This window comes from Ixodes scapularis, unplaced genomic scaffold (assembly GCF_016920785.2).
Source record: "Ixodes scapularis isolate PalLabHiFi unplaced genomic scaffold, ASM1692078v2 PGA_scaffold2__306_contigs__length_199485367, whole genome shotgun sequence".
Lineage (NCBI taxonomy): Eukaryota > Metazoa > Arthropoda > Arachnida > Ixodida > Ixodidae > Ixodes > Ixodes scapularis.
In genome coordinates, this window is record NW_024609857.1 from 1,686,574 (window position 1) to 1,703,781 (window position 17,208).

General features: G+C 45.8%; 1 protein-coding gene and 1 pseudogene across 1 annotated transcript in view; one reads left to right on the forward strand and one right to left on the reverse strand.

Annotated features, from left to right (window-relative positions):
• The window catches only part of LOC8040916 (pseudouridylate synthase 7 homolog), a 29,078-nt gene extending 12,007 nt beyond the window's left edge, over window positions 1-17,071 (reverse strand). Inside the window, exons 1-9 of the mRNA XM_029980498.4 lie at window positions 16,664-17,071; window positions 16,509-16,599; window positions 16,295-16,390; window positions 15,652-15,796; window positions 13,112-13,250; window positions 12,569-12,712; window positions 8,583-8,645; window positions 8,347-8,472; window positions 7,665-7,726 (exon numbers count right to left, since the gene is read on the reverse strand). Of these exons, the coding sequence (XP_029836358.1) occupies window positions 7,665-7,726; window positions 8,347-8,472; window positions 8,583-8,645; window positions 12,569-12,712; window positions 13,112-13,250; window positions 15,652-15,796; window positions 16,295-16,390; window positions 16,509-16,599; window positions 16,664-16,857 (1,060 nt within the window). The 5' untranslated portion in view covers window positions 16,858-17,071. The remainder of the gene's footprint in view (window positions 1-7,664; window positions 7,727-8,346; window positions 8,473-8,582; window positions 8,646-12,568; window positions 12,713-13,111; window positions 13,251-15,651; window positions 15,797-16,294; window positions 16,391-16,508; window positions 16,600-16,663) is intronic.
• LOC121836693 lies at window positions 10,622-11,936 on the forward strand (annotated as a pseudogene).
• Window positions 17,072-17,208: the final 137 nt, after the last annotated feature.

Below are 17,208 nucleotides of genomic sequence, written 5' to 3' on the forward strand. Positions count from 1 at the left end.
CGAACGTCTCTAAAGATTCGGCAAAGATTCTGAAAAAATACATTGTTACCAGACTGAACATTGATAGTTAGTTTTTTCTAGCAAAAAAGGTTTTAATGTTTTTTTTCTTAACTTAAATGCAACATGTAATGCATATTGACACAGTTATTACTAAATAAGGTGATAGTTTACAAGGTAATTGTATCGGTGTCGTTCTTGCATGTTTACTAGCAATTTTACAGTTACTTCTTGCAGAAGTGACATGACAATAAGGTTGGGCAGTAGCGAGCGCAGTCACGAATCCTGATACGAGAGACGAAAGTTTCGGTCTTGAGGCCTCATCAGTGCAAGTCTGCAAGTGTGTGTACATTGTTAAAATAAAGGCAATAACATTGCATTCTTACTTTCTCTAGGAGTCACCACTTTGTGCGCGAAAATGAATGCAACGGTTGCTGAGCCTTCACCAGCGAGATATTATTGTAAATATACATGTTTTTCGGTTTGAGTCACTTGACGTCAACTTTGCATAGAAGTGTGCATCCCATATTCGCAACGTCTCGTTCTTAACTTTTAAAATTCTGGTTTCTGATGTTAGGACACACACGGACGTTTAGGAAGATGGGAAGAGTTAGGAATGTCGGATGTGATACGTCGAGCATTATAGTTTTGTGTTTAGTTTCAGGCAGAAACTTGAAAACTGTGAAATAATGCTAATTCAAAAGCAATATTTTGTTGTAGCACAAACTCTTGTGGGTCGAAAACAGGATTGTTATAACTGCGAGGAATGCTTTAACCCTTTCCCTACCATGGACGACCTGAGTTCGTCCACACTGCTTGTATCGCTCCCCCCTGAAGACGAGCTGCGCTCGTCCACGTTGGTTCGGGCTCCAATACGCTATTATGGACGAACTGGGCTAGTCCACATGTTTCTAGTGAGCTTTGCCGTGGATAGATGGCGCTTCACGGAAAATAAAAACCTGGTAAATTTCTGAATTCAGCAGAAAATTGTTTCAACGCAGGCAACAGGGGATTTGAAAATGGCGATGTCAACTTCTGGTCGCTGCGTTTGTAGTGACGATCTTGCCTCAAAATTGGGGAAAAAAGTAAATATTGTGACGTCTCCTCAAATTCAGAAGACGAGGAAATGAATCTTTCATCGAACAACGAGAGCAATGCAACTAAGTTATTGGATTTGAGCTCAGACGACTCCGATTTCCATGAGGACATTGTGTCGGCATGGACTAGAATCAATGTAGAAATCCCCCTCCAGCCCCTCCACATTTTGCGTTCACTTTGCATGCAATGTGATGTGAACTGTCTGCAGTACTGCTATGCCCGGCCTGAACGTTCATGTGCAAGGTGGTGTGAACTGTCTGCGGTAATGCAGTGAAGTGGAACTTTAGTCCCTTTTTCTTTTGCAGTGTGTTCAAAGATTTCTCATATAATAAATATTTTGGCATTTGCTTTTGGCCTTTGTATTGCATATTAAATTTCTAGGGCACATAAAAAGAATCTGGTATTTTCAAATCGTTTTTTTTCAAAATTTTTGCGGTAGGCAAAGGGTTAAAGTGCTTGTCAGTCAATGTTGCAAGTACTTCGTTGCATCACTGGAAAGGTCAAATGAAAATCACGTTATCCACAATGTACCGCATCATTTGTCACATGCACAGTGGACTGCGTAAATTACTGGTCGATCTCCTGTTTTTGAGGCAGAAAATATTTAAGAGAACTACACTCGCAAAGGCTCACAAATGCACAGTTATCATGTTGCCTACTCCACACCTCGTCATAATCGCTGGTTGTACAACACTGTACAATGGTAACCGCACAACCTCACGGCGTCCATTTGCAATCCATGGCCCCGTCGCATTCTTGTGCGTGCGTAGACATTTGCCGAATTTTTGCAGAATCTTTGCCCAACTTTCCTGCAAAAGTTTGGCATGTGCCAAACTTTTCCGATTTTGAAGTTCGGCAGATTTGGTCTATCACTTAAAACAATTTATAATGCATTAAGAAAAAAATGCCCAGTAGGTATACAGTGAGGAAGAGTTGAGGGGCTCTGGTCATACTGGTTCATGTGTTTGAAGTTTTGATATAATAAAGATAATAATGGAGTGAAGGTATTTTTTCTGAAAAACCGACTATTGTAAAATACCAAGCAAGAATCCACCCGAAAGTTGGAGATAATCGCAACAAAATTAAGATAAACGCTCGTTAGATCCAACAAGAGAACTGCAGAAGGTACACATGGTAGGGTATGCCCTTGCTTGGCCTTTGTTTGATACGACAAAATGGTATGAGAGCAGTACACTCGGTTTGCACGGCATGTCATTGCATCATGGTCGTGGTCATCCATTATTGTTCTTGCCGAAAAAAACAAATGCTGTGATACAAAATGCATGCTGCAGTAGATTAACACTCAGCAGCAAAGCCACCATGATGGCAGCTGATGTGGCATGAAGAGAAGGAACGTGTAGGGGTCTGGCACAACTTCTAATTTTCACTCTCTCTCATCTTTTGCCAAGCTCGCTTCGCAATGGCAGTCTTGCGTCAAGCTTCACAGCTTCGCACCAGAGCACACACGCCAGGCTTCATTGCCTTGTACCAAAGCACGCTCATAAAGCTTTACCGCTTTGCAATGGTGTGCTCAGAGAAGCGGCTGATGCAGAGGAACTTCTCGGTTAGCTCAGTGGACTAAAAGATTCGCTGGAGTGTGCTCGATACATTCTTCGCTTATATTTCAAATTTTGCAGAAGTAGAGAGTGGGCACTTTACGTTAGACGAGCGTGCAGCACAGAAAAGTTTAGCTATATATTTCGAGTTTAGCACCTTGAGAAGAGGTCAAGACTCTTAGTCAAACATTGGCTAACACTCTGAGGCTTCCAATCGTTTTCAGGTGGAACCAGCTGAACATTGGAAGGAAGGAAGGATGCAAGAAAAAATAACCGACTGCTGAACTCCAAACTATATATCTACTGAGCAAGGGGATTGGTGCCCCGCAGAAACAATTTTAAGGCGAAAGCCTTACTTATCCCATTAAACAAAAAAGCATAGAAAAAGCCAATAAAAATATGCCGCTCAATGGGTGACCCTACTCGTCCCATTACCTTGGCGTCGTCCTCGCAGTCGTCACAGACCTCTAGGACGACCTCACTTGTCACATTACGTGAAAAACGAACGGTGGCGTCGTGTCCGAAAAATGGCCATACAATACGTAAAGCATCATCAGCGTCATTTCACCGCCGGAGCACCGTGTGCAAAAGGTGCGCTTCGAACTTCATTTGTGCTCGTTGTGTGCTTCGTGCGACGGATTGTGAGGCAACTGCGTCTACATCTACGGCGGCTTCCGCAGGCAAACATGGCCGCCCAAGGAAATACACCACAGCCTCTTTAAGTGTCCTCCTCTAAACGTTGTTCTCGTCGTCCTAGAGTTCGTCCCCTGGCATCGTTCTCCACGTTGTCCAATGGCCGTCCTAAAAGTCATCCTAGATGTCGTCGGTGTTGATCTCTAGGACATCGTCCTATTTGTCGTCCTAAACTTTAATGCATGTAGAAACATTATTCTAATTACTTCTCCCTCAGGACTATAATGCTTTTGCTTTCCTAAACTAAGCAGTCATAGTGTACTCCTGTAATTTTTTTTCTTTATGCTGTAAAGTGATTGAAGGGGAACTCATACAGTTATCTTCTTTTCCTTCTATAGCCGGGGCCTTTAACATCTCCAGTGCAATCATGTTTTTGTGGTGTCCTAGGATGTGAACTTGCTTGAGGTTTGCTTTGCATTTGCATGGTCGAAAATGGAGAGCCAGGTGCCCCGATGCCGTCCGGTCTTTAAGGTTGGCTGCATGTTCTTATGCTCAGTTGTTTATACACCGTCCCGTTTATCAGATGTAGCAGTGCCCACATGTCAACGGTATGTTGTAAAGGACTTACTTTGTGGAAATCTGGCTGCCCTTTCCCGCGCCGACCATTCTCGCCATTCGGACTCGCCCAGATTCCCGCCATTCGGACTGCGTCGTGGGTTTGACAGGGGCTTCACGCGCCATGCATCCTCAGGGAGTGGCGATAGCCACGCGCACCACAAGATCCGGCTACGCCGCTCCCCTCAGCCAACTGATGTCACGCGACTGGCTTCCCAGAACAAAGAGGCGAAGGCATAAAAAGGGGAGGCGGGACAAAGAGGGCTCGCTCTCGGGCGGCGGCAACGACAGAGCGTGCAGCGGTGACAGGAGATGAAGACGCTGGCGCAAGAATCGATGGGACATGGACGCTGGAGCGGGGAAGTGCGGGCGCAGGGTCGAGCGGCGGAATCGACAAACGGACCGGACAGCGACCCTGGACAACGACGACCTCCTCGTGACGTGGTGTGGACGACTACCGCTGGGACTTGGAGCAGCTGCGGTAGCAGCGGACTTTCCCCCGTCCTCGCTGATGATCGTTCCCCGATTCCTAAACCTCCCGGGCAATAAGTGAGTTAATAAACCCTTTTGCCGAGAGCGAAGGATGTAGAGTCATATTCATCCGGGGACAGGGTCTGAGGGAATCGGAGTTAAAAGCCCACAACTTTTTACACAGGACATAGTTAGTTTTTTGTGTCTGGTGCCACACTGATATTTCTTATTGATCTTTGCCTGGTTGATCTTGCGGCATACTGTACAGGCCTTATTGAGGGCCGAACACACAACTTGTATGTTTTGCCAGCTTGCCATCTTTTTTAACTTATGGGTGACCCTATGAATGTATAGAACTACTGCAGAGGGTTTCTTTGATTTCTTTTGTTTGTGTACATTACAATCACTCATCATCTTGACGGTGCAGCAGATTGGCTCGCATATGGAAACCAGTGATGGTCTTAGGTATCCGGCTTTGTGAAGCTTAGAAATGTGTGTTTCAAAGCTTTGTTTGACTTGGCGTGGACAGGTCTTTTTTAGGCCTACTGAAAGAGCAGTGATGGCCACTCTTTGCTTGACATTTTTTAATGTTCCTGTTAGGCTTCGCGCGTTCAGCTGCGCCCTGATGTCTTCACGATACACACGGACCAACGTCGGGACAACACTCCTTTATTTCCCCAACTCAATATGGTCGCCATGAGCCACACTCTCCTTTCTTCCTGCTCTTCCCCTCAGAGAGCTGGCGCCCTTGCGTCTCCTCCGGCAAATCCAGAGGGGACCACTTCCGCCTGCTCTGGGCGTCATTTAGAGACTGGGGAGTCCGCGCATGGCTTTGGTCGTCGCCGCCGCCACATGCTCCTTACATCCCGATTCATAGGGAAAAAATCCTTTTCCCGATTGTGCTTGGTATTTCCAACAAACATGTCCTGCTTGAAACTCCAAAGTCAAGTGAAGGACTCTAATGGATTTCTTGATGGAGTCTTATAGGTGAAGGTGAGTCCTATGCAGCTCTTCGGGAATTGTTGTATGATGGTATCTAGGCATCCATAAGCTTTTTCATCGACTTCAGTGTAACATTAAATGAGAAAATAGTCCATGTACGGTATCTAAAGATAACCGCTATTCATGGGTCTTTTATGACCTCTTGGATAAATTTTTGATACATAGCAAAAAAAAAAACTTTGCATAGGTGCAGAGCCACCTGGGAACTAATGCATATGCAACACTTTTGCACATATAGGTGATCTTGGTGTGCCACTACCGTTGCTGACAGGTAAAACCGATTTCCAAGATGTCTAAGCTCATACCTGCTGCATTTTGGAACTTTGAAAGTCCTTGTTTCTTGATGGTGGATTTAAGAACTTGTATGAGGCTTGTGTGCGGAATGGAGTAGTACATGTCCTGTACATCAATAGAAAACCCGAAATGATGAGGTTCCCTTGTTCTTAAAAAAAGGCTATCACTTGTTCCAAGTTTGGCCTCTGGAGGGCGTCTTCTATCCATACTTCGGAGAGTCGTTGAGCCAAAAACTTCAATCCATATGCTTGCCAAGTGGTTCATTCCAATACAATAGCCTGGGATGGAACTCCTTTTTCGGGGGTTTGGGCTGAAAAGAACACAGATAGTCGGTAATTCTTTGCTGCTTTGATCTTTGTGCCGAGACTGGCTCGTTGATTTTTGCCCATCAATTTGAGGATGGTTTTTTTTTTTTTTTTTTTTTTTTTTTGCTGCTTTGGTTTGGTTTTTATCAACAGGAACAAAAATTTTTGTTTAGGACCAAGTGGGCTTTTCCTCCATATATATTTTATGTAAGAGTCATAAACCCTCCATCCTTTTCTGAAATGCGTAGCTTGAGTTGTTTGCTCTTCAACTCTTGTAGGATGTGTCTAAATTTCACCTGGAAGGGCTTGAATTCCCTCATCAATAAAGAAAAACTGTTTATGCGGGGCACCAATTCTCTTGCTCAGTAGATATAAGAGGAAGGGGACAACAAGGGGATTAATGAAGAAAAAGCAGAAGAAAAGGAACAACATTAGTAGCAGAGGAGGAGGATTCAATAAATAGTTGGCAGTCCAGCAGTCAGTTGTCTTTTCTTATCTCGTTCCTTTCAATGTTCAGCTGGTTCCACCCAAAATGAATAACCAACTAGCTCAGCTCATTCCCCTTGTAAGCTTCCAATCCTTCTTAACTTCTTCCTGCCGACTTCAGGTACCTTCACCATTTGTTTGGTAAAGCATTTTCAGTGTTTTCTTCTCTGAAATTCATTACCATTTTTCAGCTTCATTTTGGCAGTCAAATTGCACTAGTATAGTATTTCTGTTTTTATATTATGGTACAAAAAAACTTTGCAAATCTTCAGGTGCCAGATTGATTTACAGAGGATTGAATTCCATGAGCTCCACACGAGAAAGACAAGGTTGCGTTTTGTGAGCTTTGACATCAAAAGGCAGTAACGTTTCAACCAATCCTGTGACTTACAAAATAATGCTTCATCTCAAGTGTAGATATATGTCCAACATTTGCAACAACTGAAGCGTGGCCTATAATCAGACTGTTCCGTTTTTTTGAAGTCGAGACGGTTGAAAGCACGAAACTTGACAGGTGGCCTAGTGTGGCCGAGAGTACCGAAAGTATGGCACGGGAAAAGAAACCAAAGAAAGCAGGCTCTAGACTCTGTGCAGAGTATAACACAGAACCATAGGGCAGTTACATTGGTGGATTTTTATAGGTAGGATTTCGTGTTTTCGGAGTTTGTTTATCGCGAAATTCTGAGGGTGTTTTTCCGAGTTTATTTTTCGATAAAAATTTGGGGTTTATCAGAGTTTAATTTTGTTAGACTCCCAATTATCTGAAATTCTGAGTTTATTTTACTGTGCTTTTAAATTTCCTAACTTAAAAAAAAAACCAGGTATCATGACTTGTTGCCCTGAAGGAACCTCGACATCCAAAACGTCAAACCCCTTCTGCCAGTAGTTATAGACTTCAAAGGAAGCTGAAGTGGCATCTCCTCAGGACATCTGAACCAGTGCTCTTACGAAGCTTATTTGTAAAACACCCCCTTTTTTGCTTTTTATTTGTCAGCGTGACTTCCAAATTCTGACTTTTCCCGATTTATCCTAAAACACAGAGCCCTAGTTATAAGTGACCAGACCACGCTAACCCATAGTCAACACGGTAAGCCTCCGAAAAAGTGTTCTGTCATTGGTTTGCAGTTATGAATGGAGGGCTGCACAGAACCTAGACACGAGGCAGTGGACGGAACTGCAGGGCTGAGCAGCCGCCTGCTTCACCCACCTCCTTCTCTGGGCTTGAGCACCAGGTGCACTGCCGCTTCATAGTTGCCCTTGAGGAGTTCCCTGCCAGGCAGAGAGGTGCCAAGATGACAGTGTGTTCACAGATTAGCTTCTACACAATATTAATAAAAATAAAATGCATAGCAAATTGCTGGGCAATTGCATCGCATGTGAAATGTGTGGTTTAGGTCCGACTCCTCTGGGATTGACGTCTACGCTCTCGGCGCTCTTCACTGGTGAGTTTAGCGACTTGCTTAACACATGGCATGTACACTCTATAGCTATTTCTGGAATGGAGATAGCGGCGCCAACCCGGGTTTTAAATCCTTGGTGTTCTTCCAGAACCATCAATAGCCGCAGATTTTTCTCCGATGACATCCAACCATCGTATGGCGGGCGATCAATGACTCGTGAGTGATTGCGTAATCACCAGCCAATCAGCGTCGAGTGAGCATGGCCTCAGGCGTGACGTCATGCCTGAACCAGCCAATCAGCGTCGAGCTAGGGGGCGTGACGTCATCACCTAGTTCAGCCAATCAGCATCGTGTTAAATCGATGGCTTCCCTTTTTGGCTCCATAAATTTCCAAAACCCCCCCTTACGAGACAAAACATGTTTCACGGGAAAAAAAATCTAGGAAGAAATGGCACCCTAAGGCACACAACGAAAGGAATGGTGCCTGACCGTCCAATCTCCTGCGTGGACACTGACGTCGTCCCAAATCTTTGCGTCCCGTAGTAGTTGATGAAGCCCTTCTCCGATAAAGACTGGACGGCCTCTTCAATGTCACTCCTGCTGCCGACAACATCTCTGAGAAAAAATGAAGTCGGGTTGAGAGACTTCCCACCAACAAAGACAAGTAACAATCACACTTCACGAACCAGCACTCTTCTAATCACAAACGGGGAAACGAGCCTCACCGCAGAATTATGGCGAAGCGGTTTCCCAGCAGGTCTCCCAGCTTGATGGCTTTCTCTTCATAGCTGAAATAGAAGCAACATGAACTTCCTTTGGTCAGAAGGTAATGTGTTAAAAGAAATATTTGAATAAAAACAATTCATTTGTGCTCACTGTACAACTACTGCAGTTGGTGAGTAATTGTCGTCAACTTTCCTGGGTGCGAAAAAGTTTATCGTAAAATAATTCCATACAGTGACGGTGTGAAATAGTCGCCAAACGATTTTCCGTACGCCGATAATTGGGACTTGTTCAATATTTCAAACCTAAGGGAGGAACCGTGACCTCCCCAATAGAAATAGAGCATATTCACGACCAATGTTTCGGACAGCTGAAGACCAAAAGTTCAATTTTTCAAACAAAAACCTCGCGAGCGATCACCCAGGACCACCACCGAGATTCTATGTTGACTGTACATGGATTGGCTTGGTTTGGCAGCACCACTTGAGTACTGCTAAGTCCTACTGCAAGACAACGCTATGCAATGGCGTCCTCTCTAGCTGCACATTATTACCATCATTATTGTTACCATTTTGCTTCGTTAACTCGCCGTTCTGCAGTCGTAGACTTGCACCTCTCATTTAATCTCGGTGAATCGTTTTTCGGACTACACTGGCTTGGATATCACGGCCTCACCTCTTCTTCCGCCGCCGTGAAGTGCCGGTAAGAAGCGCAAAAAGTAATTGACCATAACGCTAGAAAAAAAGGCAGCGATTATCCACCTAATAGAAAGTGGCCGAACGCAAGCGGGGGCGTAACCTGAAACAAGGCACAATTGATGGCGTTTTTAAGCCCACTTTGAGGTAATAAAGGCAAGTATTTTAAAGGGGCCCTCCGGAGCTTTCTGCGATCGTCTGTTTTGCCAGCTTTGCGATCCTTCCACGTCAACGAGTCAAACTTTTCCTTGTCATCTGTGGAATGCGACTGCGTATTGCAGTAGCAGCGCGACGGTGCGGTGCGACGAACGACGACTGCCGAGCACAAAGTCCGGAGAGATTCCTCCGCGGGTCGGCGGTCGGCCGCGTTGGTGACGCGCAGCGACGCCAGAATCCTTCGCTTGCTATTGGCTGACGCGTAAAGAGATGCCCCTCCCGTTTTCCGGGGTCATCTCAGAAAGGGGGGCGTGCCCGGGACTTTGATAGCAATTTTAATAGGGAAATCCGCCGCGCATGACCGTAATTTTATGATTTTTAGGATCCTTAGGGCCTGTAGATTGAGTTACCGCCATAAATGGACCATCGCAGAACGCTCCGGAGAGCCCCTTTAACTCTTTCGCTACCGCGCCTATTCAAATCAATCAATTTGATCGACGCACTTCCAGTTCAAATTTTCGCTCGCTCGCGCGGTTTACGGGCGCCTAGCGCCATCTAGGTTAGAAAGTGGGAAACACAACGTGCTCCGCTATGTTTTGTTAGTTTCCTGCTTTGCGGCGCTCCTTCCCGCGTCGCAAAAAGTTTAGCTTTGACGGGCGAGCGCTTCGATCATGGCGTCGTCATCGTGCGCGGGCGCTCCCAAAAGATGTCGTGCTTCTGGCCTTTCGAGCTCTTTAGGAGCCGATTTTGCAGATGCAATCAGCAGTAGTGAGACTGAAGATGATGTGGACACATCAGATTTCAGCACCGATGACGAGGGTGCACCAACTCAAGCCGGAACATCCAGCGGGTGAGTGTCAGCTCTATGTGGGGCGCACATTTAGATTACTAATAAATAGTTATGACCGGCGGAGCATGTACTCACAGCTATATTATTTATTTTCAGGGTCTCAACGTCATACGGACATGATTCCTTGCCAGCAGCTGTGAAGCGCGTACAGTTTTTTCCTAAACGAAACCCGGGAGTCAAAGTTGGCGGCGCGGTCCGGAGTAGCGCACGGCGGTTCGTCCGGGTCGTCGATGTCTTCCAACTCTTCTTCACCGCAGAGCTAATCAACATGATCTGTGAGAACACAAACAAATATGCGTGGGCGCATATTTTAGAGAGGCAAACGTACACAGAAAAGGACGGCTCATGGAAAATGTTCAGTCCCAATGAAGTGATGCAGTGCATAGGAGTCCTGATCTACATGGGAATTGTGGAACTGCCTCGCCTCCATCTATACTGGAATACCTCGGAGTTATTTTCCGGCCTCATTCTTCCAAAGATTATGGCCAGAAGCCGATTTTTTGCGTTTCTTGCTTTTCTCAGTGTCATGGACCCGGAGAAGACTGACGCTGTCCGCGATGGCAAGCTGCACAGGATCTCACATCTGCTGCAACATATGAATGACGTGTCATGTCAGCATTTCCAGCCATACCGAAATTTGTGCGTGGATGAACGAATGGTCAAATCAAAAGGACGATCGGGGGTCAAATGCGTGACAAGGGGGTCAAATGGGGGTACAAGCTGTGGGTCCTTGCTGACTCAAGCACAGGCTACACTGTGCAATTTAGCGTTTACACCGGGAAGCGAGAAACACCCAGCTCAAAGGGACTGGCTTATGACGTTGTAACGCGCCTGTGTGATGCATATTTGGATCAAGGCTACATTATCTACCTTGACAACTTCTACACATCCACCTCCCTCTTTGAACACCTTCTTGAGAGGAAGACTCTCTCTTGTGGAACAACGCGCAAAGATCGGCGCGGATTTCCCTCCCAGTTGAAAGACACCACTTGGGAGAAAAGAGCAACTCGAGGGGACATTCGCTGGCTGCGGTGCCGTGATGTGCTGTATTTGCAATGGAAAGACAAGCGCACTGTAAACATGATGAGCACAGCCCACACTGCCAACAATCACGTCAGTGCAATGCGAAAAGTGAAGAGAGGAGACCGATGGACAAGGATCCCCATAAGGAAGCCACTCATAATAGAAGACTATAATAAGGGCATGCTTGGTGTTGACAAGTCCGATCAACTTATCGCTTCTTACAATGTCTTGATGAAGTGTGTCAGGTGGTGGAAGACACTGTTCTTCCACTGCATTGACATTACTGTCGTCAACAGCTTTGTCATCTTCCAAGAACACAGGGAACATCACCCCGAGATAGAGGAGCTCACCAGAAAGACTGGCTTTGACCAGCTCGCATTCCGTATTGAGCTGGTCAACCAGATTTTCGGGATGGACGACAGACATGTTCACCCTCCGCCTCCTCCAAAGAAGTCTGAGCACAAGCCCCAGGTGCAAGAAAAGCGCCGTAACTGCAAGCTCTGCTACGAGAAAAAGAAGGTCGAAAGGAAGACTGCAGTTTTTTGTGAGCCGTGTGGTGTGTATCTGTGTTTCATCCCAACGAGGGACTGCTTTGGAGGATGGCACGCCACACACCCACGCTAACTTTTTTTTTTGCGCAAAGAACGGTTTTCAGCAATACCCTCTGAAAATTGTGTTATCATTTTATGGCATAATAAGCTACAGAATGCATATCTTGAAATTTTTTCACTCTTGATATTTTTAGAGTTGTCCACCTTTGTCAAGCAGAACAACATCCTCACTGTATAAAGTTTTACATTAAAACATTTTTTTTATTATGTTGTGCAATAAATGTATATGCAGCATTTATGTTATCGAATAGAAAATTCTTTTAACTACATTTTGATACCAAACAATGTAAATAAGGCATTAGTGAATCTGCACCAAAAGATATTTCCTTCCACCTAGTAAAAACTGCCCTTTTTCCCGTGGTAGCGAAAGAGTTAATGTACTATTCTGACTTTTTTTTCGGTCCTTGCGAAGTCCGAAAAATCAGTCGGCGACTGTACTACTATACTTACTCAAACAATATGGTAGCTTCAATTTCTTTTTAATTTAGTGCCTAAAAGTCAGTTTTTGCATTATTATCAAATAACCGTGCAATTATTACGCAAGCAACATATACCTGCCCATGGATACTTGATATGAGAAATACTGAATCTGGATCAAAATCCACTGAGGCAGACAAATGTAAGTATGTGGAGCTTAAAAATTGATGCCTGACCTGACGTTGCCGATGACCAGTGCCCAATTGCGCTTGTTGAGCCCCAGCAGATTCCGTGCTGGCACTCGATACACAGACACCAGCTGGCACGTCTTGCCACGCTTGTCCTTGGTGCCCGCATAGGCAAAGCATGAAGGCTTGAACCTGCAAAGATTTAAAAAAGAGAAACATTTTTCGTTTGTTTATATAGTGTTCAGAATTAAAACTTTATAGTATTTCTCCACAACACGGTCCAGTCATTTTCAAAGAAGAAATACCAAGCTTATGCAACTTTATTCACGAGAGCATAGCCAATACCTATGAATGGCTAGGATGTTAGAAAATCTGAGGCCATCCAATTCATTTAACAGTCTCCCTCTGCTTTGAATGAACTGACTGCCACAAGTATAGGCTTATAGCAGTCCCAGAAGATGAAAGCCCATTTCTGAGCCAAAGGTAAAGTGACCAACATCTTGCCCTCTTTGCTGCCGTCGGCAGCCCCAAAAGAGATGCAATGAGGGATAAGACACGAAAGCTGAGCCATGGGGGGCAGAAACGGCTTGCCTGAGAACAGAGGCAATCATGTTCACTGCCTCCATGGTGTCTGCATTCTCCTTGTACAGGGCAAACGTTGTGTAGTTCCCCCGGCCAAAAGGCCAGTATCTGCGTTTCCTGGGTTTCCGCACGGGGAGACCGTCGGCACCTGAAACCGCAACGCCCTTGTGACGTTGCCCTCATTGGCCGAGCCGGTAAAACACCACCACACCCTGAAAAACAACTTTGGGAAAAGCTAGCGTACCATGTGCACAAACTTAGTGTGAGGTCAATTTTAGATGAAAAGCAAATATCAGATTTATAACGTGAGCCTCACTAGCATGCCAAATGCACGCGTGAAGGTTGGTTAATTGCAGAAAAACGGGCCAAGTAAGTGCTAATTGCCACAATTCAAAACCCTCTGCTCTATACCAGTGGGCAAAATGAGACCAAACGTTTTGTGCACAAAATCAGCGAGCCTTTTCTGGGGGCCAGTGCGGAAGGATGCTGCTTCAATAATTCTACGGTGAATCTTTAGTCATAACCTTATTGCGGGCCCAATAACAGCAAATTCATAAGACATGTGCAGGAATTTAGAGGCCACCTTTTCTTGCAAGAATTAAAGGCTTCACTAAGTGAAAAAAAACTTTTTTATAGGAATTAAAATGTCAAAAGCTCAGCTGACATACCCACCCTGGGTGCATGTATCTCAAGCCTTGAGCATGGGGCATTCAAAAATTACGTATGCAAAGCAGCAATGGTGCAACCAGACACGAGCAGAGGTATACGAAAAAGATTAAACACTTTTTTACGTGTTCTTATAAGTTCTCCCCTTTTCGCCGCACCGCTACAACGATAAAACTTTTTCCAAGTCTCAATTATTCCAGGTGCGGCCCCCCTCCCATGGCAGGGCTTTGCATTCCGAAGTTTACTATGACCATATGTCACAAAAACCGGCCTGGTCCCGCCGGGCCACGCCTATTGTAAAGGGTGCCACGTCGGCTGCCTGCGGGGCCATGTGGTGACACTCCCTGGTTGGCGCTAGTTAGCACCTCGCCGGTCCCGACTGGGACCCTAACTTGACTTGTTTATGGCCTCTGCGACTCCCGTTCGAGGGACGCTTTTGCCCGATACTTGGGCGCTGTACCAGTTCTTGGAATTTGGAAATGAGTTTGCCAGATGCCCCAGTTGAGCGTTTTTGGTATGACTTTGTTTGGAGCTGGGGGCAACAAGTGTCTTCGCCGCTGTGACTGTCATTTTTTTTTTGTGTGCGTGAGTGTATTGCGATTGTAGGAGAGCGGGTGTGTTTTATTTACTTTATTAGGAAAGAGCGCCGTTTGTTTGAAACTGGGAAACGGCGCGGCAGTCGACTTGGGAGGTTCGAGAGCACAACTTGCTCTTCCTGTCGGCTCCGGGCATAGCCTCGGACACCGCGGTAAAGGGAAAGGCCCGTCTGGACACTGAACGTCAGCTACGTCTGTGCGGCCTCCCTCTGCCAGACTGCCCAGTGCGTCAACCGTCCGTGACGCAACAGCGACTAAAGCCAACGACCACCGCCTCTGGCGCACCGCAGCCACGTCGAGAGGAAATCCATCGCAAGCGACAGATTTCAGGTGTTCCCACGCCTCTGCGAGCCTCGTCGTGCAGGACTGCGCCAAAGTGCAGTATCGCTCTTATTCCTCTTGTTATGTATTCTCTGCCCTGCCCATAGCCACCAAGTTTCTCTTGTATGACTCCGCCTGATTGAGACTGTGTCTGTATTATCCTTCTACTTCTGTCACCATCTTACTAGCCTTTTATTAAATGTTTCTAGTGCTCTGTTTGTCACGTGCCTTGTCATTGTCCCCCCGTCCCTGGAGCCCACGGACTGTGGGATAGCGGGCGTCCGAACACCCGTTGCGGTCTGTGGCGAGTGCGCTTCCCCTCTCGCTCCGCACCGAACCGTGACACCATGTGACCATAAAAAACATGTCTGGGGAAATATTTCTATGCTTTACAGATGCACTGTGATAAAGACGTCACAGCATGCTATTAACACTGTTGCATGAGGTACTGACCTAGTTAAATGTTTTCAAGCCAGAGTGGCTACGCTAAAAATATTCCATAATGAAAACCAACGCTAGAAATGAGAATGCAGGTATGAAATACCACGCACAAAATAAAATGAAGGTAACAGGCAGAGGTCCTATATTTTCAGCAGATACATTATCTCACATGGGCCCCCGTCTGGAATGTAGCTGCCCAACTAAATTCATCCAATAACAGTCGAAGAAATGATAGCAGTAAAGCTAGTAGAACTTCGGCACATTTAAAAGCATCCTGGTTTAATATGCAGGTTGCAACGTCAATTTGAATGCAAAACAAGTGCCGTGATAATTATGTGACTGTTTTGACACTATGACTGTAAACACCAACCAGAAAAAAAAAAGAAAAAATGTGATACAGCTCAGCCAATGAAGGCAAGCTGCCAGAGGAAATTAGGTGTGATGCACTGGAAGACCTTTCAAGAAATTCCAGGTTGCACTGCTTTCTTCTGATCCGACAGTGAATTGTACACGAAGCAGACAAACCTGTTGCACGGCCAGCCTTCTTCTCCACCAAAATGAGCTTCTTCGCTCCCTCCTCCTGGTCCTTCGTGACGCTGTCCAGGTCCGGGAAGTTTTTCCTCACCAGTCCATGCACCTGCCGCCTCTCCTCCTTTGACATACTCGTCACCTGAGGGAAACCAGTCACAATTGACGCATTTGTGACACTGGTACTTATTACCCGACAAAGTGCTCTTGGAACGTCCAATGCTTTGCTGCCCGAAGAGCACTGCAAACCTTAGAAACAAACATTGCGGTAACGCGCTGTCAACCTGCTGCCACGAGCTTGAAGCAAGTGGCATATTTCCAAATACGTTGAATGGGTGTAATAATCCCACCGCTTCACCATAACAGCGGTGACTCGCCTTCGGAATCTCACACGCAGTTTAGACAAATCACAAAGGTAGCCAGACTGGTAGGAAGAACTCTTATCGAAACATTGGTTCCCACTCTGGGGCTTCCAGGAGGTTCCTTTCCCTAGTTCATGCCGCAGTAAAAAGCAAGTCCCGATTACGGTGAAACGATCACTTGTGCCATCTGTACCACGAGCACGCAGCGAAGTTGTTTCGCGTCAAAAAGACATCTGCGAAAGCCTTTCCGAGACAGACCGAAGCGCGAGCTGGCTTACGTCGATGGTGACTTTCTCTGTGCGTTCTCCGGAAACGAGCTCGTTCAGCTCTTCCATAGTTTCGGGTGGCAAGACCTCCTCAGCCCAGGTGGTATCCTGAAAAGTTCAGCGGAAAGAAACAAAACAAAAACTGTTCGTCAGCACCGCGGATAAAGACTCCATGGAGTGCTGTAAAAAACAAACAATAAAAAATATACAAAACGCGGTCCCTCACCTCAGCTGCATCTTCCGGCGGTGGGTCTAGCGACGTCAGCCGCACGACTTTGCCGGAGAGCGATACTTCGTTGACTAAAAAATCCGAGTACCTGCAAGACAAGCCGTCACTAAAGAAGAGGCGCCCGCGATCGTTTTATTTTTACGACACGTTACCTCTGTTTCAGTTGACCGGAAAATCCCTTGTGGTTGCCGATGTACTCGGTGATCCCAACATTTTTCTCGGATGGGAGAAAATATTTCGCAGCCGTGGTTGTACCGCCACTATCGTCCGTCTTCACTTTTTTAGTTTCCCTCTGCTCGGCGTCATCTAGCTCCCTTTTATTCGCGCTATCTGAAATCTCTGCCATGTTTTATAGACCTAGTTCATGTATAGCGCGAATGAATGTCCCAACTGCACTTCGTCAACAAACCTCCATCAACTCAACAACACGAAACACGCGGCTCAAGCAAGCTCAACAAACTTGTACAAACCGGAACTGCCGGAACTTGGAAGTAATAAATGTATCGGCCCCCTACTTCAAGCCGCACGAACGCTTTGACTATTTTCTTCACACCCTTTACAAGTACTATTACTGCTTTAAAAAACCATAAATCTGGTTATTTTAAAACATAAAACAAAATAATTTTATAAAAATAAAATCTATCTGCTTAAATATGGTTTCTTACCGTGTTTTCATCACGTGGCTTTGTTCAACATC